The 27,748-nt window shown below is 53.0% G+C and overlaps 1 protein-coding gene across 2 annotated transcripts in view; it reads right to left on the bottom strand.

The window, feature by feature from the left end:
- The window catches only part of CRHR1 (corticotropin releasing hormone receptor 1), a 50,960-nt gene that overhangs the window by 10,584 nt on the left and 12,628 nt on the right, over window positions 1-27,748 (bottom strand). For both annotated transcript variants that reach the window (XM_022589037.3, XM_022589038.3), the window contains exons 2-4: window positions 16,903-16,990; window positions 7,072-7,191; window positions 2,369-2,454 (exon numbers count right to left, since the gene is read on the bottom strand). In XM_022589037.3, the coding sequence (XP_022444745.1) occupies window positions 2,369-2,454; window positions 7,072-7,191; window positions 16,903-16,990 (294 nt within the window). The remainder of the gene's footprint in view (window positions 1-2,368; window positions 2,455-7,071; window positions 7,192-16,902; window positions 16,991-27,748) is intronic.

Genomic DNA, 27,748 nt, shown 5'->3' with positions numbered 1-27,748 from the left:
TGGGGGCCTGTGAATGTCCTCTGACATTCAGGAGGCTCCAATGCAGGGAGGGAGATTGAAGGCAGCTGTGACGTCTCCAGCTTGGTGATGTCCAAGGAGGGGACAGACGCCCGCTTCTCTGGGGTGGGGGAGGGGTGTCCATCCTAAGGCAGGAGGCTGGCGATCTGACCTCCACTTGGAGACACACAGTCAGCCTCAGGCCCTGCAGACCCAGCAGGACGATCAAAGCGCAGGGTGGGGTGCGACGGAGGGGCTGCAGGCTTCTTGCCTTAGCTGTGCTCCCCGACGCCGTCCCTCTCCGGGTGTGAACCGCGGTCCTGAGAGCCGCAGACAGCACTGACCCGCCTTTCCCATCCTCCTGCCTCCTCTACTGTGTGCTAGGTAAGGAGTTCCCCACTCCGCTGTGTGCTAGGTAAGGAGTTGCCCACCCGAGCCCATCTCTTCTGGTTCGACTACGTTTCCCAATATGGGAACCTTACTTTCCTCCCCCAGTCCAGGTGGATGCCTTCCTCCCCAGCCCTGGACTTCTGGGGTTGGCTCACCATGTAGATGCTTAGCAACCTGGGGGCTATCTTTGCTCAGGTCAAGGTCACTGGGGAGCTGGGCCAACCCACCCGGCCTGGGGTGGACCATATGGCCTGGCCTGTGTGACATTAGATGCCAGGAAGCCTCTCGCCCTGCATCCCAAGTAACTGTTTTGTCTGCCAAAGCAGAACTACTAAAGAGCGTGTCATTCTTTTGGGCTAAGCACTGCCCTACCTTTGCAACTTCTACAAGGAGACAGCAGAGCCCCAGTATCTCAGTGATGTGAGGCCAGGCAGCCTGGGGGAGCGGCTAACCAAGGCATGCGTGGGGTGGGGGGGGGGTGGGGGGATGGGCGGAGTGCTAGGTGGGGAAAGCTGTTCTCCCACCATCAACCTCACTGCACACCAAGTACCTGGTTCTGGGCAAAGGGAGCCACCTCCAAAGCCCCGGGGTCCAGGCTCTGACTCACGCTGGCTGTGTTACCTTGTGTGAGTCACTCCCCCTTTCTGGGCCTCAGTCTCCCTCGCTGTAAGGTGAATGGGTTACCCTAGATCAGAGTTTCTCACTTTTCCCCCATCACCCCTCCCCCACACTCCCCCCTGCACTTGTTAAAAATACAGATTCCCAGGTTGTCCTTGGAGAGTTTGATTTATCGGATGTTGGGTGTAGCCCTGTATTTGAACAAGCGCTCGGGATGATTCTTATCCCCAGGCAGATCAAGATGGGATGGAGGGTCTCCAAGGTCCCTTCCAGTTTAGATCTTTTAGGCACTGGAATTCTTGGAACTGCCTAGACCAGCCCCTCTCTCCCACACCCCAGCAGCCTGGGGCCCTTGGACAACTGGGGGCATCTCCCATCTGCCCTTTCCTTTCTGCTCACTCCTTCTTCCCTCTCCATGACCCCCACCTTCCTCAGCACCCACCAAAGGGGTGGGTGGAGATGTAGGGGAGGAGACAAGGGGGACGGAGGTAGCAGCAACACAGAACGACAGATATGCCCGTGCGTCTGCCAAACATCACCCTTAAAAGATTATTCATTGCGGCACTGTTTGTCATAAGCAAAGATGAGAATAAAGATTCGTTAACTAAGCTATGGAACATCTGTACAATATTATGCAAATGTAAAAAAAAAGAATGAAGATGCTCTTTACGTACTGATACGGAACCATCGCCAAGATGGATGGTTATATGAAAAAAGCAAGGTGTTGAACGAAGTGTATAATATGCAACGTTTGTGTGAAAAACAAAAAAGAATATATATACATAATTGCTTGCCTATGCAGACACTGTCTCTGGAAGAACTCCTAAGAAACTGGCAAAATGGTGACCTCTGGTGTGGGAGCCCAGTGGCTGGGACAGGGCTGGGAGGGAGATTATTTTGTTTTCCCATTTGTACCTGTTGAATTTTGTATTGCGTCTAAACAACGTCTTTCTCAAAAACATTTAAATATTTGAAAGGCTCTTCAAGGGCTTTTTCCAGCTCCATGGCTCCTCCCACCCACATCCCGGATTCGAACGCAGGACCCTGGCTGGACCTGGATGTGTCACTCCAGTGGGTGGGGTGGACAACGGATGAGAACCGGTCCCAGTGAGCTAGGAAGTGGGAGGGAGGGAGGGAGACTCAACTCGCCGCTGTCAGAGCCTGCCCACTGCCCTCTGGCCTCACCCTCCCTTGAGGATGCCCACTCACGGGCTGGCCTAGTTCTGGCTCCCCAGTTGGCTTCTCTCTGCAGGGCAGAGACACCAGCCTCTGGCTCTCCCATCTGACTGGCTGGTAGCAGGCACAGAGCCGTGCTGGGGGCCCAGGCCCAGCCCTCAACAGGGTAGCTGGCTCGGAGCCTCACCTCCTCGCTAAGGATCTCCTGGCATTCCGAGTAGTTCACGCGGGCGGCCCAGGTGCCATTGGCCAGGCACTCCCGGTAGCCGTTGTCTGGAAAAAGAAGAGAGTCAAAGTGACCCGTGGCTCCTCTCCCAAAGAGTAAATGAGCATCTGTCCGTCCATTCGACTGTCCATCTAACCGTCCTTCTGGGCCAGCACAGGAGCCGGCTTGCTGGGGGGCTCTGGGGTGAAGCTGGGGGGAGGGGCTTTCTTACTACTTCCACCTTCCTGCCTCTTTCTGCCCACTGGCCCCCCACAGAGGTACAGTGGTGACCCCAATGCATGCCCACGGGGCCATGGCTCTGCCCACCCAGGCTGGCACAATCATGCCCACAGGACTGGCCCACGGGCAGAGGCCTGACCAGCTCACCGGGCCATTTCCTGCTTCCTTGCAAGCCCTTATGTGGGGCAGATTACACGGTGTGCACCCTTCTGAGAAATCTCCCATTTTGGGGTCTCACATGGTAGCAGTGTCTCACGGGGGTGGGGATCACAGGGCAGCTGTTAGGGAAGGTCCCCAGGGTGGCATTTCCCTACGGCAGGCCTTATGTTGGAGGGTCACGTAGTGGGAGCATCCATGGTGGAGGTCTCTCGGGACAGAAAATGACAGGTGGCAGGAGATGGGAGATGTGCTGGGGGATGTCATGGGAGTGGGTCTCGTGTAGCAATTATTTCGTAATTAGGATCCGCTCCAACTGGCTCCCAGACTGGCACATGGCACTTGGGAAAAAAAGGCAGGAATGTGGCCCGGGAAGGGGTGGGGGGGTCCAAGCAGTCATCAGCCTGGAAGCCAGAACGTGTCACCTTCTAAGGAGATTGGGAGTTGCCTGTGGTCTGAACTGAGGCCTGGCTTCAGGGCTCTGGGACACCCTCCTTCCTGCCCACCCCCCGGGGACACCAGGGCCCTGAAACCCAGTAGGGTGGGGTCCAAGGGAGATTCAAATCTGGAGTCTTTTCTTCTTTGCTGGCGGAGGTCACCCTGCTCCACCCTGTACCCCTCTCAGGCATCGGTAGCTCTAAATATGTTTCCCTGAGTAAATTCTGGTCCTGACACCAGGAAGCACTGGCTGGAAGAGCCTTGAGCCATTTCCACCGGAGCCCCTCGCCTGCTGCAGCCTTTCCATGGCTCACACTGACCTTCACCTCACATCACCCCCCAGCAGGGCCGAAGGAGGTTGCGGAAGCTGCTTGAGTCCCAGTCCCAGCAGTGGCAGAGCGCCATGAGAGAGGCAGAACGGGGGCCCCCACTGCGTGAGTGCCATCGGCCAGCTGGCCTCTCAGGACCCTCTCCTAACGTGTAAGAGGAAGGGCTGGACCAGCTGATCCCCAAGAGGCCGTCCAGCCTGGGACCTGCCTCTCTGCTGGCAGCACCACACAGGAGGGAGAGGATGGGGTGGGAGGTGGGTTTGCGGCTGCCTCCCCAGGAGAGGCAGCCCCAGCCTGGCCTCCAGGGCTGCCGGGCTGAGACCTCCTCTCTAACGCTGCCCCCTCGGCCCTTCTGCTGAGAGGCTGTTCTCGTACAGCACACCAGTAGGGAAATGAGGCTAAATGGATTTTAAAGCTCTGCTCAGCTTCCCTGCCAGTGGACCTGAGTCTCGGCAGAGTTGAGCCCTTGGGCAGAGTTGAAGATGCTGCCCATTCCCTCCTAACTGCTGAATGAGGAAAAAGCTACCAGAGGGCTGAGGGCTCAGTGGCTGGGGTTTCGGGGACGCCTGGGGGGAGGCACGTAAGCAGGGGAAACCAGTGTGTCTGCCATGGACGGAAAGTGCCTGGGACCGAGGCTGCTCCAAAGTGTCTTCAAAGAAAGGGACTTGGGGTCAGAGATCTGGTGCGAAGGGGCATGAGGGCAGGGGTGGGAGCTGCTGTCTTAAGAGAGGCAGTATACTGTAGTGTTCCGAGCTCTCCACCCAGACAGCCTGGGTTCGAATCCTGCCACCAGCTGCCACTAGCTTTGTGTGTGAACCTGGATGAGTCCCACGACTTCTCAGCTTCCTTATCTGCAAGACAGAAATGGTCCTAACAAGGGTTCCTACCTCAATGGTTGAGGGGCATTTTTAGCTGACATGTACAGGGTGCTTGGAGCTCTACCTGGCATGTGGTGTGAGCTGTTATTCTTACCATTATTGTCTCGGAGCTATATTTCTATAACCTTACCTAAGATTCAGAACATGTCGCTTGTCGCTATCATAGGGGGCACTGGCGGGGATTCCGGGAGGCATCCCCTTGGCTTAAGCTCCCCTTTGAATCCCATAGGTGGGGCAGGAGCCTGGAGTCCTTCCCAGGCCGGGTCATAGAGGGAGCAGGCTTACAGGAGGCGATCCTGCAAGAAAACAGGCCCAACAAGCCGCGAGTCGTTGCCAGGGAGGAGGTGACTTCCTTGTCTTTAATTGCTGAGCTGAGCAGTCCTCCTGGAGAGTCACGGGGAAAATGGATATTTTGGGAAATGCTTCCCATTCCTTTGAAGATCAGATGCAGTGGGAAGGAGGCCATTAAGGGGAAGGCCTAGAGGCCCTGGCAGCACCTCGTCGGTAAATGAATTAAGTAGCGCCTAACGATTAGGTACAATTCTGGGTTCCCAGTCGCTACGGAGTACACGGGTGTTCCTCATCATTCTGGCACTGGGGGCACCTGGAAAGGGCAGTCTTCCAGCCCTGCCCCCACGTCAAGCGACCATCACCTCTTCCATCTCCTCTCCTGGGATCACAGAGGGGAGCGCAAGGGAGCCGAGAGAGCACCTCACCCAAACCTCCCACCACCCATCCTGAAGGTGGAGAAACTGAGGCCCGGGGAGAGCCAGTGCAGAGGGTTCCTTAACCAGGGTACAGGTGGAGCTGGGACTAGAACCCAAGACTCCTGGCTTCTACTTACGGCAGGGCTGCCCAATTGAGTTATATGTGCCCAGGCACTAAAGGTTTATTCGGGGCACGTCAAGACACCTTTGGGGACGAGAGTGGGGGTAGTTCATGGGGAGTGGCCAGGACCGGCTGCAAAGGTAGGCAGGACTGTAGCTAGCGGGTGGACTTGACTGTGGGGGCAATGGGGACCCACAGAAGGGCTGACTCCAAGCAAGGGTGTGACAGGGTCAGATGAGAAACTAGGGCTGGAGATTGGGGTACCCTGTACCGGGTCAGTGGCATTGGGGATGGAGGGCAGGGAGGGTCAGACATGAGACTCACTTTGGAGGTGGAATTGCCAGGACCTGGTGCTCTGGTAAGGGGACTTGGGGGGGTTCCTCCTGGAAGCAGCCCTCCCGTGCCCCAGCAAGCACCAGCCCTAACGCTGCCTTTCTCCGGGGAGCTCCAGGACAGGGCACCCAGCCGGGTGAGGGGAACAGCCGGAGGGCTCTGGCTCCCCAGTTCCGGCGCTGCCTCCAAGCCTGTGACCTTGGGCATTTTTAGCCTCTTTGCCTGCATTTCCAACTACGATGGGCCCAAGTTAGAGGCTGGCAGGATACACAAACTCTCCTTTAGGTCCTTCTGCCCTCCCTCCTACTTGCATTCTCCCCACACCTCCTCCAGGCTTTCTTCTCCTCCTGGGGTCCAGGGTGCGGTTGCAGACACATGAAGCTGCATGGTCTGGCTCTTCCAGCCTCCCGCCCAGTCCCAACACCTCCCCAGGGCCCTCCCACCCCTCCTTGGCTGTGGCCCCCAACCCGAACCCCATTAATCCAGCTGGTAAAAAAAAAGAGAGGAGCAAGAGAAGGAACTTGGGAGTTCTGAGCTGGACAGAGTCTTAAGAAGCCATGTCATCGAGCCTTCTCCATCCTCAGATGAGGGGCCAGAGGGCCATAAGAGAGGAAAATTGTGTTAAAGGTCACAATTGGTGTCTGTGGTCACCCTCTGTCACCTCTTGGTGGGGCTCTGAGCTCAGGCCCACCAGACCCCAAGGGCCCACCCAAGGAACCCCCCACCCTCCCCTCAGACAGCTCAGGGCCCCTGGCCTGCAGCTGTTGCTCTCTTGATAAGCAGGGGTTGTGAGGCATTGACAGGGGAGAGCAAATTAATTCTGAGGGTGACAGGTGGCATAGCAAGAAGCCGCAAAGCCTGGAGGTGGAGGCTCAAGGCCCCAGGGGAGCAGGGTGTTTACATGGGGATCAAGTATCTGAACAAACCCTGCCCGGGGCAGTCGTCTCCCACCCCCACCCCACCTGTGGGCCTACGTGCAAGGACAAGCCCCCTGCCTACGGATCTAAAACTCTGAGTCCCCCCATCTCGTGGCTGGAGGGCCCAGGATAGGCCTGGTATCCTCTCTGAGCAAAGTTAGGGCTTTCTGATGATTTCTGCCCTACCTCATGGCTCATTCCAACGTTAACCCAGCTTGTCAACTGCAGAAGAAAGTGTCAGACAGACCCGGATGCAAATTCCAGCTTCACCTCTTACCAGCTGCTGACCTTGGGCAACTTCCCTAACCTCTCTGAGCCTCGGAGGCCTTAGTTATATAACATAGTCACATGTAGCATCTTCCAGGGTATCGTGAGCATCAGTAGTAATGAGCAGAATACCCAGCAGAGCACAGAGCTGGCCACTGGTCAATGGCGGTTGTACCCATGAATGGCATTATTATTATTATCATTGTCATTATTATTTTCCCCACCTCCAACAAGTCCCAAGCTCTCCCCATCCTGTCCCACCTCCCAGGAGATGGTCTGCCCTCCACGGGCTCCCTTACTTGTGGTGTTGTAGCGGACACCGTAGAAATAGGCAGGGCAGGGTCGAACCACCAGCTGCCCTGCGGGGCTCTGGGGCCAGCAGGTGCCAATGAGGTCCACGGATGCATTGCACTGCAGTCCTGGGGGCAGAGACGGCTGGTGAGGCAGAGCAACATCCCCACTGCAGTGTCCCACCCCCCTCCCCACTGGGCCACATTCACAAGCCATATGGGGACAGGACAGGAGCAATGACCCCAGTGCAGAGATGAGCTCCTTTTCTGCAGAGGAGACACCAGGGAAAGGAATCTGAATTTGATGCTATGGCACTAGGGAGACAATGTGGGTTCCAGAGCAGAGGAGAAACAGATGGCTGGAGGTGGTGTTAAAAGTTGAGATCCTGGCTGGCATTTAGAGGAAGGCTGGACGTGCTCCAGGTCCCCTGCTCTGTAGCCTGAGGACACTTCTCTTGGCCCTTTACTTGGACCACAGCTCTTAGAATTCACAGCCTGGGACTTTCCTGGTGGCGCAGTGGTTAAGAATTCGCCTGCCAATGCAGGGGACATGAGTTCAATCCCTGGTCCGGGAAGATCCCACATGCCGTGAAGCAACTAAGCCCATGCGCCACAACTACCGAGCCTGCGCTCTAGAGCCCGCGAGCCACAACTACTGAGCCTGCATGCCACAACTACTGAAGCCCGCGTGCTCTAGGGCCTGAGTGCCGCACCTGCTGAAGCCTGCACGCCTAGAGCCCGTGCTCCGCAGCAAGAGAAGCCACCACAATGAGAAGCCCACGCACTGAAACAAAGAGTAGCCCACACACTGAAACAAAGAGTAGCCCCCACTCGCCACAACTAGAGAAAGACTGCGTGCAGCAATGAAGACCCAACACAGCCAAAATAATAATAAATAAATAAATAAGAAAAAGAAAAAACCCACATTTAATATTAAAAAAATAAATAAAAAGAATTCACAGCCTAGAATGGCTCGGAAGAGACCCAGCCAACCCCTGACCCAGTTCCCTCACACGTCTCTAGAACCAAACCACATCTGTTCTGGACCTGCAGGGAGGAACCAGCTAAAGGAAGCTGGCCCACCTTCCAGCTCACCTGATAACCACTTTTACCGAACATTCGTGCTCTGGTCTGTGCTGGGACCTAGGAGAGGACTGACTGAGAAGGGGACCATGGAGAAAAAAGGGAGGGAGACACCACGTGGGGGAGTGGAAAGGAATCAGTAATCTGGAACCCTGGCTTCAGACTGGGCTCTGCTACTAATTTGCTGTGTGATTGTAGGCAAGTCTCTTGCCTTCTCTGAGCCTTAGTGTTTTATCGATAATGAAGTAGTTGGATCTGATCAGAAATTCTTAATCTCAGTCCACTGGAAGCTTTAAGGGTTCACAGAGACTTTGAAATTAAATGAAAAATTTGTCCTATACATGCAGTTGGGAAAGGCACCATGGCTTTCATTAGATTCTCAAAGGGGTCTGTGACTCAGAAAAGGATGTAAACAACTGGACTAGAGAGAGGATGTCAAAATCCCCTTCCAAATGTTTGCCCTTAATTAAGAGCTTTTTGGAGTGGAGTGTGCGTGTGCATGTGCGTGTGTGTGTGTGTGTGTGTGTTGGAGCAGAGCTGAAGCCACAGTAACACTTCTGGGAAGGTGGGGGGTTTTTGGTCTCCAATGGGTGGGGGCTGGGCTGAGGACAGTCCTGACATCCCTCCTGATGCTGCCCATTCTTTCTCTGCCTTTCCATGCCCCTCTCCTCTCAAGGCTGGCACACCAGTCCTGTGGAGACCCAGTGTGTCCATCACGATGGGAGAGGTTAATAACCTGAGACTGGCCATAGAGTATACAGACAAGCCAGGGAGAGCCATGAGCCAATGAAGGGGTGGCATTTTCAGTCCAGGGCATCAGCAGCTGCCAAGCCCTGGCTGGGGCCCGCCTGCCATCTCCCCGCCCCGCTTAGCCTGTGCCCAGTCTCTCAGGAAACAGCATTGGGTTAGACTGGCATCCTTTACTTGCTGGATGCAGGGCAGTGCTGAGCAACACTTGTACCGAATTCTGGTTTTTCTTTCTAAGCAAAGCTATTCATAGGATGTGTGTGCAAATCTGGGCTCAAGGGCCAAAGGCTTCGAGGCTAAGTGGTTTAATTGAAAGAGAAAGAAATCTGGATTGGGGCTTAATGGACACAAGGAGACGGCCAGCTAGGCAGCAGGGGTGGGCCAAGCCCTGGTGCTGTGCCACAGTGGAGCCTCCACGAATGACATCACAGAGAGGTGATGGGGGTAGGGGAGTGAGGAAATCAGGTTGAGATTTTAGTCTGCCATGGGTCATGCCAGTCGTGCTGAGCCTGGAGGAGGGGAGAAACGGAGGCATGTGGCCATCAGGAGGGAGGGATAGTATTACGGACCGTGCTCTGCTTCTCCAAAGGCCTTCTTCATGTATTTTGTTTGCTCCTCATTCACCCTGCAATGTCATTATTCCCTTTTTTTTGTTTTTAATTTACAGATTCATTATTCCCTTTTTACAGATGAGGAAACTGAGGCCCAGGGAAGTAAGTGACTTGCCCAGGGTCGTGAGTCAATGAGTGAAAGAATTAAGACTCATAACCAGGTGTTTGGGACTCTACATCAAGTGTTCTTTCTATTACAGCACATTGCTTGCCGATAAAGGGAGGAGAACAGTCAAAGAGGCAGCAGGGAAAGGGGGCAGTATTTACTGAGGGCTGACTATGTGCCAGGCACCTGCCAGGTGCTTTACATATACCATCTGACTTCATAACCTTCCTCATTAGGTTGTTCATTCACTCACTCATTCACATTATCTCCTGAGCTAGGCACTGGGAGATTAAATGGAATGTCACAAGTGGTGCCTGGAACTTGCCTAAGGCCCACTCTCAGTGTAGCATCTGCCCTCCCTCACTGCGCTCTCTCTCCTGCCCTGGAAAGTTCCCCAGAGTCCTTTCGGAAAAGAACAGAGGGCAGGGCAGGACTGGGCACCAACCACAGCCAAGACCAGGCCACAGCCAAGGCAGGGACCGGCTGCTGAACCAATGGCCCTCCTGGTCTCAAGGACCAGGTACCGGCCAATGCCCAGAGGCCTGACCCCACCCACGGCTGGTCGGGAATATGCAGGTGGGAATGGGCAGGGTAGAGCTTTCTGCCTCTAGTCCGTGGTACAGATTAGGATTCCATACCACCTACTATGGGTCTCACACCATCTGCCAATGTGGGTGCTAATTCTCCCTGTTTTACAGATAGGAAACCTGAGGCCGAGAAAATTGCTTATCCTTAGTCGCATAGACACTAAGAGGCAGAATTGGGTTTTGACGCCTGCCCAGGGCTCTTCCCACTGCACCACAGCGGTCCGCAGTCTGGGCAACTGGCCTTCTCAGCATTTGGGTGCACGGGTCTCTGTGTCCTGGGTTCCTCCGGTAGTGCCTCCCTCTCTCCCTTCCTCCCGTCCCTCGACGCTCACAGAAGGCTGCGTGGAGGTGGTGCGGGGGAACACTGCATCAGACATGACCTTTACATGAAGAGCCCAGAAAATCCTGGAGGGAATGAAAGTCTTGGTGCGAGACGGGAAGAAAGGGAGAGAGAGGCTGTAAGAATGGAGAAGAGAAACTAAATGCAAGCGGCCGGGGGACAACGCTGCCCCTCCCTCCGAAAGAAAAGGCCCCCGTGTGCTGGCCTGGGCTCCAGAGACTGGGGGGGCGGGGTCCGAGGGAGAGAAGAGCCAAGCAGGGGTGCGGCCTGAGGCACAGGGCCAATCAGGAGCGGCGACCGGGCTACGACGCGCAAATACAGGCTAGAAAGTTCTAAGCGGAATTGGCCTCTTGGTTTTAGGGAGTAGACGGACAAGAGAGAGGTAGGGAGGGAAAAGAGGAGGAAAGGAAGGGTGTACGGGATTTGGGGGGCCGGGGGAAACGGCCTTTGTTGAACACTACTCTGTACCAGGCAATGTGAAGGGCACTTGATGAAATTCATGCCACCCATTCAATTCACTCCATCACTCTTTGAGGAGAAGAAAAGCAGGGAGGGGACAAGGGGAGAAGGAGAGAGGGGGAGAGAGAGGAAACAGAAGACAAAAGACACTGAGAATAAAACAGGGAGAAGCAGACAGAAAGCCAGGAGAACAAGGTACAGAGAAAAATAATTTCAGAGGTGCTGTGGGTGGGGAGGGACTGGATTTCCTAGTTGGGAAGGGGAGAAGGAAGGAAAGGAAGTCCTGGTGTCACTCAGCATGGGGGCTATAAGGACCTAGAGGTCAGGGCTGTTGGACTGTGATTCTCCAGGTCCCACTGATACAAATGTGCAGTCTCTCCTGCTCTCCTGGGGGATATGTTCCCCCTTGGGTAGCATAGCTCTGGGCTGAGGAGCACTTTGGACCAGAGTAAACGAGCCTTGCAAATAGCCGGGTAGATTCACCAGCCAGCAGCACGAAGCCCGAGTTACTATTAGGACCCAACTCCTCCCCATGCAGACCGGTCACCAGGATCCCCTCCTGGTCAGTAAAGTAATAGGTGGGGAGAAATAAAGACTTTGCTCTTTACTCAACAAGTTTTACTGACTACCTAAAAAATGTTTTAGGAGCTGAGGATACAGTAATGAATAAAATAAATGCCCTGCTGTCAGAAATAGAGACACAGATGTAGAGATCAAACGTACAGACACCAAGGGGGGAAGCGGGGTGGTGGTGGTGGGATGAATTGGGAGATTGGGATTGACATATATACACTAATATGTATAAAATAGATAACTAATAGGAACCTGCTGTATTAAAAATGCCCTGCTGTCAGTCTACGGGGTTGGGGGTTGGAGTTGGGTGTGCAGACAGACAGACGTACCTGTTAACCAGTGAGAGATGCTATGGAGAAAAAACAAGCAGGATAAGGAGATAAAGACTGACAGGAGTGCTTTTTTTTTTTTTTTTTTTTTTTTTGTGGTACGCGGGCCTCTCACTGTTGTGGCCTCTCCTGTTGTGGAGCACAGGCTCCGGACGCACAGGCTCAGCGGCCATGGCTCACGGGCCCAGCCGCTCCACAGCATGTGGAATCTTCCCAGACCGGGGCACGAACCCGTGTCCCCTGCATCAGCAGGCGGACTCCCAACCACTGCGCCACCAGGGAAGCCCGGGAGTGCTATTTTAATTTGGTCCTAATATTTAGGCAGAGACCCAATGGAAGTGAGAGAGGTAACTGTGTGCCTACCTGGGGGAAGAGGGTTCTGGAGGGAACAGCAGCTACAAAGGCCCTCAGGCAGGTGTGTGCTCAGTGTGTCTGAGGTATTAACATTCCTGTCACTTGGTGGCTCACCCCCTCACTCATGGGGCAGCTAGATCCCTACAGAGTTTTTTCTGGGGCTGGGGTGGGTGCAGCCGAAAGTAACCCATAAAACTGGTCCTGTATCTTCCTCCTTCCCCACACATGCGCAAAGCAGATGCATGGGGGCCGACACTCCAGGTGTTCATGGGAGCACGGTGGTCAGCCCGCCCCAGATGCCTGCGAATGGAGGGAAGAGGAGAGAGGAACAGTAGGAAGGGCTCCCACCTGCCTCTGAAAAACACCTGCTGAGTCAGAGTCCTGGGGGGAACTGCTTTAATGAACAGAAAAGAACCCTTTGAGGGTGGCCACCACCCTCTGAAGGTGGTTTCTTCCCCCAAACAGATTATATAGTTCGCTTCCCATCAGGCTCAGGGCCAAATGTACTCAGCAAATCTTTCCATAGCAGATAACTTCCAAGAAAGGTTGGAACCTGGTTCCTGTCCCCAGTTATGTCGGGTCTCCCATCAGGGGCTTCTGAATGAACTAGGGTAGGTGGGCACGTGGCAGCAGCCCTGCAGCTGGGAAGCCCATCCCCCTGTTTGGTTTAAGCCCAGGAGGGAGACTCAGCCAAGGCTGCCCAGAGGGGCAGCCAAGTGGCCCAAGGGCAGTCTCTGAAACACACATGCTTGCTCATTCCAGGAAGGTGCTGCTGGGATGAATGGGCAGGGGCTCTGCCTGTGTCACCTGGCATAGAGAGGCCAGGCAGACAGTCCTGCTCTTTGCTCAGCCACTTTGTCATTGGACTGTCTTCTCCTTGGCTGGGCAGAATAGAAAGATGCCTTTGTAGGGTGTGTGATTCATCAGGACAAGTGGGCGGGAGCCTCCGGTCCCGTGGGTCTATGGGCTCTTCAGTTTTGCACCTAGTATGGTGTCAGGCACATTGTAGGTTCTGAGGAACACTGGGAGCTGTGTGTAAACCCAGTATAGGTATGGGAAACTGCAGGGGCGTCTCTGCACCCCTGGAGGACTGACCATAGTGGGCCCTGGGTACCGCGACTTTCCAGGTGACCACATACATGGTGGCGGGAAAGTCCAGAATCAGGCCACTTGATTCAAATCTCGGGGCTACTGCTTAGTAACCGTGTGTACTTGAGCAAATTACGTAACGTCTCTGAGCTGTACGTTTCTCTTCTGTAAGATGATGATAAAAATAATTCCTGGGCTTCCCTGATTGGCGCAGTGGTTGAGAGTCCGCCTGCCAATGCAGGGGACACGGGTTTGTGCCCCGGTCCGGGAAGATCCCACATGCCGCGGAGCGGCTGGGCCCATGAGCCATGGCCGCTGAGCCTGTGCTCCACAACGGGAGAGGCCACAACAGTAAGAGGCCTGCGTACCGCAAAAAAAAAAAAGAAATAAAATAAAATTCCTAACAGTATTGTTTGATGACTGAATGAGATTAAAGCACTTAGAATGGTGTCTAACATACAATAGGCACTAAGTAAACATTAGTTGTTATTATTAGTTATTACATTAATTATTATATTCATGACCTTAAGACAGGAGATGACCCTGAGTCCTTGTCAGTGCTATGATTCCATTTATCTCTGATGTCATGGGTCAATAATTCTATTACTTTCTGGCATCGTCATATTCATGCCATGATTTTATGAGTTGTCAAGTCTGTGATCTGCCACATGATGGAGCCTCAGCCCTGGGGACCCACCTTCTCCCTGCTCCTGGCATGTGAGAGGCCCCCCAAAGGCCCCAGCTCAGTGCCAGCCACCCCGGCCAGACGCCCATCCATCTGTCTCAGTCCCTCCACCCCACCCTCACCATCTGTCTCCACCAGTGCCCATCAGTCTGGGTAGGTCTTAGCGTTGGAAGACAAATAGCCCATTTTCAGAGGCTGCCGTGGAGGGATTGATGGATTGTGTGCCCTGAAGCCAGGCAGGCTGCGCTGGGCTGGGGGTAGGGGCACAGAGTACAAATCATCGGGAAATGAACGACATTCATCACGGCCTGCTGCCTCCAAGGACAGGTGACACCTTCGTGGGCTCAGGGTTGTCACTGCGCAGGAACACAATAAGCGAGTCAGTGGAGACTGACCTGGCTGCCGTGCAAGGGGCTGGATCAGGGGGAGCTTCTTCTCAGGCCAGGCCTCCGAGCAGGTCTCTTCCCTCCCGGTCTTTCTCCAGACTCTTGCTCAAGAACTTTCTGTTCCTCATGGCCCAGCTTAGCCAACTTTGCAGGCAGATGCTCTGGGCTCCCAGGACCTCCCCAGGCTTATTGCTCTCCCCTCCCGACCCCTCCCCTGTTCTTCCACCAAACCCACCTGCTAGTCCTCAGTCAACTCTAGCTTCAGCTCAGAGCATTGGCTCTTCTCTGCCAGTCCCTGCTCAGAGTCTCTCAGAGACTTACCTTGAAACCTCTTCCTTCAGGAAGGCTTCCTGAATTCACACCACCCCAATCTAACCTCCCTGCCACCTCCATTGTAGTGAGCAATTCATGGCAAGTGCCTGCCCCTCATTCCAGCTACACAGTAAGCACTTTAAAAGCCTGTTCTTACCAACAATAATAAATAATACTCAGTAGTGGTGTGGCACTCTACAGTTTGTGAAATATTGCCATTAAACATAGTGCATTTAATCATAACAGATCCTTGAGGCAGGTGTCAGCCCTCCCACCCTACTCTATAACTGCAAAGTGAGGCTCAAGGGAGTCAAAGGCGCACTCACCCCTGTGGCTGCCAGTGGGGGGCCCTAGGGCACACAGGACAAGACTGAGCACCACTATGAGCATGGGAACCCAGTCGGTGCTCCAGGTCTAGTGCTCATTCTCTCGCCCCCCAACCCCCACCCTACTGAGGGAACAGTAGGCCAGTGGGCAGCTGCCTGGAGCTGTGGAAGCCTCCTCTCCCCGCAGGCCCAGGTTCAGAAACCCCCTGCTTCCCTGCTAGCACGTGGTGGCCATTTCTCCAACAGCGCGGGCCTTGCACCTCATAGCACGTGTGTTTGTGCACTTGACTCCCGTACCAGACTGTGAGCTCCTCTTTGTTCTCCCAGGGAACATGGGGCCTGGCGCACAGTAGGTGCTCAGTTAATGAGTTGGATTGAATCAAGGAGAGAGACCTGCAGAGGAAAATGAATCACCAAAGAACAAGCCTCCCAAAGACCCTCAGGTGCACCTCTCCACCTTCGCTGGGCAGCAGCATCCCCAGGACCCTGGTTAAAGGGACCAGGATGAGGGTTCAAGGACCACACCCCAAATTAGAAAAGGCATGGCCTTAGGAGCCCAAAAACCAAATTCTCCCATGCCTCAGTTTCCTCATCTGTACAAATATCTCATCTTAAACTCTTGTGAGGATGAAATAAGATTATTTTACAAAAGCACTTTGTAAATGGTGAAGTTATACAAGTATTAGTAATATTTGCAATTAAGCAGTATTTTCTATCGAGGAGGGCTAGAGCACGGTGATAAAGAACGTATCCGCGAGCCAGGCTTCCTGGGCTCAAATCAGCTCCAGCACTTACTAGTTCTGCTCCGTGCCTCAGTTTCCTTATGTGTAAAAGGAGGAGAACGGCACCTGCCTCAGGAGGTCGTAAAAACTGGGTGAATATACAGATGGTCGCCGACTTACGATGGTTCGACTTTAATGATTTTTCGACTGTACGACGGCTTGACAGCAATATGCATTCTGTACAAACCACACTTCAGATTTTGAACTTTGACCTTTTCCCAGGCTAGTAATATGTGGTACAATCCTCTCTCGTGATGCTGGCGGTGGCAGGTGCAGCAGCTCCCAGTCAGCCCCGCGATCATGGGAGTAAACAGCGGACACACTGACAACCGCTCTGTACCCAGACGACCATTCCGTTTCTCACTTTCAGTACAGTGTCCAATAAATTACAAGAGATGTTCAACACTGTTATAAAATAGGCTTTGTGTCAGTTGATTCTGCCTGACTGTAGCTAATGTAAGTGTTCTGAGCATTTCAAAGTAGGCTAGTCTACGCTATGCTGATCGGTAGGTTAGGTGTATTCAATGAATTTTTGACTTACGATATTTTCAATTTATGGTAAGTTTATCTGGACGTAACCCCATTGTAAGTCAAGGAAGAGCTGTATCTCAAATACCTCAGACGGTGCCCCACGCAGAGCGCCCTACATATTATGCTTCAGGCATTTTTAGCAGCAGCAAACAGCAGGCTTTCTTCCTCACTGATGCCTGAGTCACAGCCCAGCCCTCCGCTCTGTTGTTTCTCACGGCTGCAAGGGCTGGGGCGACTTCCCCTGTTGTCCACCCCAAAGCAGGGAGGATAGCTACTTGGCACGCTTGCCCCGAGCCCCTCTGTGCCCCTGGCTGATGCTGTCACCTAATCGCAGCTCTTTCCCACCACACTTACACCCACCTTCAGGATCCCGCTCAACACAGCACTCCGTGGATAAATGATGGATTGCTTGGAGCCCCAGAGGGGAAATCTCTCCGCTGTTCCTGCCCCAGGGCATGGCTCTGTGTGCAGGCTCTGGGAGCCCTGGGGGTGGGGGGCTGGGGACCTGGAATCTTGCAGGAGGCAGGTGGGGGTGCTCACCAGAGATGTTGCCGGCCAGGGATAGGCTCTCGCAGTGCTGGTCCTGGAGGGAGGCGGAGATGGAGTGCAGCCCCAGGAGGAGAAGGGTCTGTGGGCACAGGGAGGTGAGGGACACAGTTCGACTGTGTCATGAGCTGTCTGGCCTGGAGCTTCCTGGAGTGTCCCGACACACCCACACCCACACCCTCCCACCTGCCCCCCCCAGCACCCCCCCACCCGCATGGGCTCACAGAAGACCCCCATTAGTGAGCCTCCCTCCCTCCCCAGCTGCAGGAGCTCAGGACCTGTGGTTTAATGAGCTGCCTCCCGGGCCCTCATCCCCACCCAGCTAATTACTGGTCACTACAAATCGTGCCTCACCATTTACCAAGTCATTTTATATCCGCGACGGTACTTCATTCTCTGTGGGGCTGGCTGTCCCTGATGAGGAAGCTGAGGCCCAGAGAGGTGAAGGGATAAATGTGTCTGGAAAGATGCCTGCCCTAATCCAGGGAGAATCTTTGCCTCTTACCCTCCCTGGGGACTCTGTGTCACTCTGATTCCAAAATTTCAGCCCACCTGGGGAGAGTAGCATGGGCCTCACACCTAGAGGGCTGCCCACTTCTTCAACTAACACCCGCACATAATCATTGTGTCCCCTCCCTTAAGGTCAACACCTTCCCTGTGGATTTAGAGTCAAAAGAGACCTGGCATCCAGCCCCAGTTTCACTGTGTTGCCATGGGCAGGTTACTTGACCTCTCTGTGCCTCGATTTCCTCACCTGTAAAGACGGGTGTAATAGCCACCCCACCACCACTCCGCCAGGCTTACAGGATGCAGTGTATGTAGAAGTCCTCTGTGAGCAGCACAGCTTGATCCAAGATGGGAGGGATTTTGTTTTGTTTATTGCATTCTAATTTGCTGAATATATTAACGAGTTACATTGTGTTTCAGGTCTACAAGAGGCACTCAGTAGGTCACGCTGATTGATTTGAACTTGGTGATTCTTATTTAGTCACGGGTTGGAGGCGAGGTGATTGTTTCCCTTGGGATTTGATTTGTGAAGGGCTAAGGAGCGTGTGGGGGGTTGGGGTAGTGGAGGATTGTAACTAGCCCCCCCTCCAGTTGTCAGGACATGAGAGCCCAAGGACCAGCAGAGCCCTGTCTCCCTGACTTCATGGGAGGCTGCTCTCCGCGTCACCACCCCTGTTCCTCTGCTCTTCCTTCCTGGGGTCCCCTCCCCGGGACCATCTCCTCTCCTCCCCACTGCCCCCCAACCTGCCATGGTGTCTCAGCACCAGCCCATTTCCAAACAGTTCTGCAAAATTCACTGCAGAGCTTCAGACAGGGACACTTCGATCTGGAAGCAGCCTTAGCCATTTCACAGGGGAAAATGAGCTCGTGAGAGAGGTAGGGACTTGTCCGAGTCCCACGTGAGCAAGTTTCTAATTTAGAGTAGAGCTAGGGTGGTGGCCAACACGAGCAGCACACATTCGCAGCCCTCATTTGCAGACCTCAACCGCAGGGCCAGGACTAGGGTGAGGAGACCAAGGCATTCACCTCCAGTGCAAAATTTAAGAGGGGGGGGCACCAGAAAACTTAGTAGTCAAGATACATAATATTTTAATGCAATATTCTTTTAAACTCTAAATTAATGCAAAAAAATCCATGATGAACAACATATCAAAAGCTTTTTTTAAAAAGCCAGGATCACTAACAGTGCTGGGCCATACTGGAGCCTTGGGTAAACGGAAAAATCAGTAATAATATTAAAATATGATTTATCTTGATACTGCACTTTGGGGCAGCTCTTTAAATTCCATGCTTGAGAAAAGTGCCTCACTTGCCTCACCCAAGTCCTGACCCTGTTGCTGCCGTACCTTCTTCCCAAACTGGCCTCCACCCTGCGCCCCAGACCCTCACGACCTGTGCCACCCACCTGCCCACTCCCGCCGTCTGATGACAAAGACAGACCCTGCTCCCCGCTCTCCCACCCAAGATGGAATCGAATGCTCCCCACTCCTGGTCAGGACCTGTTCCACCCACACCTCCTGTAGGAAGCCCCCCCTTTGACCCTGATGACTCCCCCACGTTGTCCCCTCAGTGCTGTGCCCGGGTCCGCAGTGGGTTTGTTTATCCCCTCACTGGCACACTCCTCCTGTCACATCATAGGGGTCTTTCTGCTCTGGGCCAAGCTCCAGGCTCCGAGGTCCACCCCCCGGTCCTGTACCCCCATCCTATGCCCAGCGCTTGGCCTCAGCCAACGGCGCTGGGGTCAGCTAACTCGCTCCTGGGACTCGGGAGTGATTAGAACAAACCCATTCATCTCTCTGGCCCCAAGGAACTTCCAACACTTTATTAATCACTAATTAAACTTCACTGTCCCCGGAGAGATGGCGAAATATCTTTACCCTCCTTTTCCACTTCAAAACGCAGAAGCGGAGAGAGGAGGAAGCCACCAGGCCCGCCACTGGCTCTTGCGTGCCGAGCGGAGAGCTGTGTCCTCGCTGACAGTCAGCAGGGACCCAGCTCTGAGCTGTCCCCAGAGAGGGCCAATCAGCTGGGATGGCCAGAGGCCTCTTCTAGAAGCGGACTAGAGACACCCACCCACGGCTTGTCACCCACCCCTGCCTCTGCCACCTCCCAGCACAGACACACATGTACACACACAGCATGGAAATGGGGCTCCCAGAGGCAGCTCAGCCGCAGGCAAATTAAAGGAACCGGTAACACCCTACGTGAAAATGTCAGCCCTGCTGCCTGACATTCCATCGCTATCCTTCTAAGCCTGAAGCTGTGCTTTGTGTTTCAGTCTTTCACATTCTCCTTGAAAGCACACCACGTTTTATTCACGCTGAATTACTTATTGCTTCCCCAGCATGTGGGGTCCTGCTGGTGTCTGCACACTTTTGCCCCCTCATCACCCTGGCCCACCTGGTGAAGTCTGCAGTCCTCAAACGCCAGGTCCAGAGCCCCTCCCCGCGGCAGCACCTTCTCCGACCCTCCAAAGCAAAGCAGCTCGGTCCCCCGTCAATATGCCCAGGTCCCCTCTGTACATGTGCTAGACCCTGGCAATCAGAGAACTCAGACCAGTCCCAAATGCATGGAATTGCCTCAGTACAATGCACTTACGCCCCAGGATTCTAATCAGATGGCAAATACACCAGCCAGAAGGTCTTAGCCTCGCATCTGAATGTCCTGGGGTTCACAGAGGAGCAGGGCGCCTCCAGATTCATCATGAATCCAAAGCAAATGCCACGGGATGGAGCCTGCCCTTGGCTGGCTGACTGTAACCCTGACCCTTCCCTCTCCTTGGATGTGCTAGTTCACAGTCATTTTCTCCCAATAGAGGGCCGGTTTTGCACTGTGCACAGAAAAACGTTTCTTAAAATTCCCAAACCAATCTCTCCTCTCAGGAAATGTTGGCTCTGTACGAATCTGGGCCTGTGACACCTCTGGCTCTGCGGAAGGGTTTGTCAAGGCTCCTGGCTTATTCCTGAATCACAGTTTCATGAAAAGTCCAGAGTTTTCCTGTGTATTTCCTTCTACCATACGTTGATCTCCTCTTCAACTTTCACTAGTTTTCCAACTCCACCAACAGGAGAGTATTGCCCTGTAGGGACAAGCCCCTGAAGTTTCAAGGTTGTTGTTTGTGTCCTGCTAAAGCTGTGAATTCTTAATCTGGTGTCTGCAAACACACGAGGCAGGGGAGGGGATGAAACCCTATAATTAAATGCAGAATGTTGCGTGTAATGCTGACCATCTTCCTGGGGAGGGTGAAGAGCTTCCTTCACTCTGTGGTGAGGTCTAGCACTCCAAAAAAATATGGCTGGAGCATGTGGTGAGTAGGGTCACATCAGAGGCCTGGGCTTCACCAAACTGGACATGTCATCGTCTCTCAAAGTAAACCAAAAGTGGTTTTGACCTTAAGAATCGCCACTTTCTTGGACCCCTCTGTCATCAGCCTTAGCCGCTGGCTCTCCTTTCGGAACCGTTTTTGACAAACCAAGCTCTCAGGACTTGGTGAGGTGGAGAGAAAACCAAAATGGGACTGAGGATCTGAAGCTGGCAGGCGCTAGGCTCACTCACGAGGTAGATCCTCACTTCTGTGTGCCAGCCTGGCAGCCCCGAGGCCCCCAAATAAAACCCGCACCTCAGCTGCAAATCTCTCCACTTGCCAGAGAGCGAAAGCCGGAATGTTAAATCTGAGAAGGTCAAGGGCGTGCTGTGGCTCGATCACAGCATCACATAAACTGACCGTCCTAGGGCCCAGGGGTCGCTGACACGGAAGCGGCACTGTGCTGTGGAAAGCGGACAGAGCAAGTTCCATGCTCTCCATTTTACAGGGGTTTTATAGTTGAGGTGCCCAAGGTCACAGAACTGTTTTTAGCAGCTGAGTGGAGACTACGGCCCAGTAAGCAGGCTATCAGGTCTGTTTTTCAAGTGGATGAAGGACGGAGGGGGATGGATCAGGGCAGGGCACAGGAAGAAGCGATGGGCAGAGAGGGAGGGAAGGGCGCAGGAGCCACGGAGAGGGCGGGGTGGGCGGGCCGGAGTGTGACAGCTGTCTGCCGGCTCCAGGCTGCTCCAGCTGCTGTACATGCCCCCACCCCCTGGCCAGCACACAGCATGGCTAGAATTGAAGCTGCCATCCCAATTCCCAGTGTGACTTTGGCATAAAGGTTAATCACACCCAGAAAATGCTTATTAGAGTCCATAAATAACTATGTTGCTGAAGCTCAGTTTGGTCTTTAAGGCACAGAAGTGCAATTTCCTTTGATGGGATGGTCTGGTAATTAACCTTTCAGCAAGAATCCTGAAGGGCCACTGGAGGCACCAGGGGCCGCGCTCATCTCCCCAGATTCATGAGGAGCAAGGAGACGGGGGCCTGCCTGCCCTCCCCTACACAACAACTTCTGATGCTCAGCCTGGGAGAGCCCTCAGAGGCCCCAAGAAAACCTTCCCTAGGAGCCAGGGACTGAGCTGGCCCTTGGGCAGAACCACAGCTGCAGCATTTGCGAGCGATCTTTCAGCAAGATTCCTCCCCCTGCTGCTGAGTTCTGAGCCCAATCCTGCTGCTACTAACTGTGTGACTTTGGGCGAGTCACCTGGCCCCTCTGGGCAATGTAATCTTTCTTTCCTGCCTCACAGGGATGCAGGTCACCTGGGGAGGGGGGAGAAAAGGAGGAAGATGCTTTCTGAAATTTAAAGTCTTCTAGAAGCGCCCATGGGGTCACTATCATGACTTGGTCACTCTGGGCCCTTGAATCTTCCTTGGTTATCGAGAAGGTTGGACTAGAGCAGGCTGGTCCTGGTGCTCCTTCCAGGCCCCGGGGAGTGGGGCTGCAGCAGGACCAGGGCCTTCTCCTTCACTCTGTCAGATTGTTCTGCCTTCTCTGTAAGCTTTCCTTTGAAAAGGGATTTTTCAGCTTAGAAGGAAAGTTGTTTTGATTTTTGTCTCTTGTTTTTTTAAACCACCAGGTTAAGTGATCTCACTGAGCCCCTTGCTGAACTGGGATTCTACATTCAAGGAGTCCAGGACTCCTTGATTTGGAAAAAAGGAAAAGAATTCAGAAGAGGCAGGGAAGGACGCACAGACACACAGACACACACACACACACTAAAAGGAGAATGGCAAGGCAAGGTGTTGGTGAGCACAGGGGGACCATGGGATTACAGAAGGGCTCAGCACAAGGTGATGGTGTGGGCAGGCTTCCTGAGGGAGGTGAGTTTGAGAATGGCAGAGTGGGCACAGACTGTAAGAAGGAAAGAGAGGGCTTTCCAGGCAAGGGGAGGGTCCTGAGCTTGAGGAGACTGGACAGGCCATCTGTGGAAGGGTTCAGACACCGGGCTGCGATGGATCCTTCAGGCCTGGAGTGCCAAGGTAGATTCCTGAGCATCAACTTGTCATAGCTGGTCAGTTTCACCATTGGTAGGTATGGAAACGGGCCCAGAGAGGGGAAGTGAGACCTCAGAGGCACCGGCTCAGTGGAGGCACTTCAGTAGCTGGGGATGAACCTGAGCCTGGCTGCCTTCCCTAGCCTAGGAGACTGTGGCAGATCCTGACTTGGAGCACAGAGAGGCCCCCCAACTCCCCAGTGAAGCCAAGGTTGCAACCCTCCCTGGGAGGCAAGACCCCCAGTGGACACTGCCGTCTGCTGGCCGAGGAAGGAAGGCCCACTCCTCTTGGGTCCTGGGGTCCCCTGGCTCCACAACCCGAATATCTGACCATATATCTGACCACAGCTCTGGGCTGTGGCTTTTTTTCCCAGCTTTATTGAGATGTAATTGACGTATAACATTGTGTAAGTTTAAGGTGTACAACATAATGATTTGATATATGTATATATCGCAAAAAAATTTCCACAATCAGATTAGTTAATACATGCATCATCTCACGTAATTACAATTGTGTGTGTGTGTGTGCGTGTCTGTTGGTAACTATTAAGATCTACTCTCTTTGTAACTTCCAAATATATAACACAGTATCGTTAACTATAGTCACCATGCTGTCCATCATACCCGCAGAATGTATTCATTCATAATTGGAAGTTTGTACCTTTGACCACCTTCACCCATTCCCACACCTCTGCTCCACTCCTGGCGGCCACCAATCTGTTCTGTTTCTCTGAGTTCGACTTTTTATTTATTTGCCTCACTATCGCGGCCTCTCTTGTTGCGGAGCACAGGCTCCAGGTGCGCAGGCTCAGTAGTTGTGGCTCACGGGCCCAGTTGCTCCGCGGCATGTGGGATCTTCCCAGACCAGGGCTCGAACCCGTGTCCCCTGCACTGGCAGGCGGATTCTCAACCACTGCGCCACCAAGAAAGCCCTCGACTTCTTTAGATTCCACATATATAAGTGAGATCATATGGTATTTGTCTTTCTCTGTCTCACTTATTTCACTCAGCATACTGCCTTCAAGGTTCATCCATGTCGTCACACGTGGCAGGATTTCCTTCCTTTTATGGCAGAATAATATTCCATTGTATGGATTGACATGTATACACTATTGATACTAAGTATAAAATAGATAACGAATGAAAACCTACTGTTTAGCACAGGGAACTCTACTCAGTGCTCTGTGGTGAAAATCTGGTGAAATCCAAAAAGAGAGAGGGCGTATATGTATACGTAGAGCTGATTCACTTTGCTGCACAGTAGAGACTAACACAACATTGTAAAGCAACTATACTCCAATTAAAAAAAAAACTCTGTTGTATGTATATACCACATTTTCTTTATCTATTCATCCATTTATAGACACTTAGGTTGTTTCCACATCTTGGCTATTGTATACAATGCTGCAATGAACACGGGGATGCAGATATCTCTTCAAGGTAATGATCTCATTTCCTTTGGATACATACCCAGAAGTGGAATTGCTGTATCATATGGCAGTTCTATTTTTAACTTTTTGAGGAACCTCCATACTATTTTCCACAGTGGCTGCACCAATTTACATTCTCACCAACAGTGAACAAGGGTTCCCTTTTCTCCACATCCTCCCTGCCACTTATCTCGGCTTTTTTATAATAACCATTCTAACAGATGTGAGGTGAAATCTTATTGTGTTTCTTACTTGCATTTCCCAGATTTAATTGGATTATTTGTGGGGCTTGTTTTTGTTTTTGGGGGTGTTTTTTTTTTACTATTGAGTTGTATGAGTTCCTTATATATTTTGGATAGTGACCCTTTATCAGAGATGTGGTTTTCAAGGTATAGCCTGTTTTAAGCAAAGCCAAGAGAAAAAAAATCTAAATATGAAAAAGAAGAGGGATCATAAATCAAGATTTCTTTAGAAAGCTGGCTCCCCATTGGATTTAAAAATTAGGATCTGATTTGCAGAAATAAAACATATGCGCAATCAACTCTTCTGAAACCTGTGTGCCTACAGGGGATATATCTGTAGTGAAGGAATGACAATACAGGGGAGGTACAGAGCCCACAGGCAATTGTGCAATTTCTGCCCTGCACAGAGGTGCCAAGTGGAGAGGTCTCTGGGGGCTAGAATTGCAGGCTCTGCATTAGCAGAGCCGGGACCCTCGGGTGGGGGCTGCGTTTTCTAATCCACGCAGAGGTGCTCTAAAGACTAGCCAGGGTAAAACCAGACTTGGGACAGAGGGTGGTGATGCTAGATGTCCTTTCTCAGCCCTCTTGACTGCCCAGGACTTCTGCCCCCAACCACCCTTTTCTCCCCATCCTGCCCCAGGACAGCCTCTTTCTAGGACAGCCACAACCTGTCGCCACCTCAAAGCAAAGAGCCTGTGCTTTCCCCAAAGCGGGTGAGCAGTGAAAGATTATTCTGTTCTAGGCAGTTGAGAAAGAATTTATTGTTCCACTTAATTAACTTAAATCGCTGTTGTGCAGAGAGGAAAAAATGGGAAGGAAGATCTCCTGCCTACATTTCAGGGAGTGGGGCACACCTGGGTGCTCCCACCTTCAGGTCTTCTCCCTGCAGCCCTGGGCTCAGGAGACACCCTGCCCCCTTCCCTGCTACTTCACTCCTCTGCTCCCACAACGGGGCCCCACAGGAGAGCTGAAACCTGCTTCACCCACCCTAAGGGCAGTGAGGACCTGAGACACCCCAGCTCTGGAGTTCACACATTCCCCTCCAAGGGTCCCAGATATGCTGTCCCATTGGTTATAAGCTCCCTGAGGGCAGGGTCTGTGTTTGGCTAATTCTGTACCCTTAGTGGGGCCTGGCACAGAGTGGGCCCCCATACATGTTTGTTGAATGAATAAATGAATGACTGACAGAGTGAATGAATGGATGGGTTTTCATTTTCTGTCCCCTCTGACCATGGGGTCGCACCTGGACATTTTGACGGGTTCATGTTTTCCTGCATCTCTTCCCCCTGCCCACCAGGAGCTCTCTTTTGGCCCTAGTCTTCCTTCCTGCATTGATCTCCACCTTGGACTCCAGGAGGCTGTGCTGAAGGAAAAAGTGTTTTGGGGGTGGAAAGTGCAGGGCTGTGCTCCTGTTCTGAATCTGGCAAACTTGCTCTGTGACCATGGACAAGTCTCCTTCCCTTGCCCCCCCGCCTCAGTTTCCTCATCTGTGAAATGAGGAGGGTAGTGTTTCCTACACTCCTTTCTAGGTCTGAATATGCTCTGACTCCAGGTTTTACAGGAGAGTAGAAATTCAGACCTTTAACTTTGAGGCCAGAGAGATCCACATTGGAAACTTTTATTTGCCCCCTCCTACCCATGTGACCTTGGGTAAATCACTTAACATCCCTGAGCCTCAGTTTCCCCATCTGTAAATGGCGCTAATAGGGATGAAGTATTTATATTCTAAAACTTCTGGAGAGATTCAACAATATGGTGCGTTTCACACAGCACAGGTCCAAACATACGGTAAGCCGTTAACCAACGGTAGTGATTAGTATTACTCGACTATGAATGTATAAGTTGCTTCCTTCCTGACTCCGCCTGTCTCTCCAGAAGCGCCCCCTGACTGGTTTGCCTGTCCACCCAGGGTGTGCACACCCACTTTCCACCACCACTCCATTCCCAGGAGCCAGCAGACACCTGTGAAAGTAAAGTTTGCATCACTGTCGCTGATGCAGATTTGCTGAGAGCAGGGAAGGGAGGTGGGGGGCGGGCAGTGCCCTGGAGCACCGCTGACCTCCCATCCTGGTCTAGCCTCCTTTTCTGCTGCTCACACATTCTTTCTCTCCTCCTCTTGATATGATTCGCTCTCGATTCATTCATTAACATTTTCTCATAGCTCGTGCCTTCTCGGCCTCCCGGTGTCCCTCCTACACATCTTCCTCTCTCTCCTGGTCTTAAGCTCTCTGCCGGTCTCAGTCTTCCCTAGCCTCCATTTTTTCTTCCTCCTCCCCTTCCTTTCCCTTCCCTTCCTTTCTTTTTCCTTCCTCCCTTCTTCCCTCCCTCTCTCCTTCCTTCCTTCCTTTCTTCTTCTAAATTCCAGCTTTGACTGAAGACTTGCACAGTGCCAGACCCTGTGATTTTTCTCATTTAATCCTTCTCAACCCCAAGAAGTGGAGCCTTTACTATCTACCCACCATACAGATGCTCCGATCCTGGGGTTGTACCCCTGGGCAGGTCAGCCTGTTTCCCTGCCTGTCCGGCCTCCCTTCTTAGGCCCCACCACTGCATGGATCCTCCAAAGGAGGAGGGACAGGTTACTTTGCCTCTTGACCTCTACCTCCGGGCCACAGCCTGGATCCCCGAAAGCTGGCAGTGGGAACTGGGGGGTAGACACCAGTGGGGCCCTGTCAGTTGGGGGCTCAGGAAGGGTGGAGTTTGGTTCTCGCAAGGGAATGGAGCCCGACCGGGGCTCTGATCCAGCCCCTGACCCTGGGAACTGCTCAGCCGTGAGCTGTGAGCTTCTCCCAGACACTGGGAACCGGTCCCTGAGGGGGTGGGAAAGGCATCTGCTACTCGGAGAGACAGAGCCGAGGTTGGGGACAGCACGGAGACGCCAGCCACGCAGGTGCCACCATCAGCTGTGCTCTCGCTCAGTCAGCTCTCTGACAAGTGTAAAGTGAGGGAGATTTCAGTGTCAGCAGCAAAGTGACGTCCTTTAAGAAGCTGCGTTTTAAAAGGGATGTGAAGAGGGTCGGGGGGGTAGAGTGAAATGATCTGACGGCTGGAAATTAATTTCTGTTAGAAAACTGCGAAAGGTTTTGAGGCTGCTTTTCCTGGACAAGTGACTGCCTTCCAAGGCCATGAGGGTGGTTTAGAGGGGGCTGCTGGACCACCCAACCCCAGTGAGCAGGGAGATTCAGGGCAGAGACTAGGAATAGCCATCTAATCACCCATAAGCTGGGCAATGGCCCTGCCTGTTTCTTTGTCTGTGAAAGAAGTGAATTAGCCAAAATCAGAAGTTTCACACAATGC

This window comes from Delphinapterus leucas, chromosome 19 (assembly GCF_059928025.1).
Source record: "Delphinapterus leucas isolate spDelLeu-1000000601 "Yukka" chromosome 19, BTC_Dleu_Yukka2, whole genome shotgun sequence".
NCBI lineage: Eukaryota > Metazoa > Chordata > Mammalia > Artiodactyla > Monodontidae > Delphinapterus > Delphinapterus leucas.
This window is presented reverse-complemented; position numbering and strand designations above follow the sequence as displayed.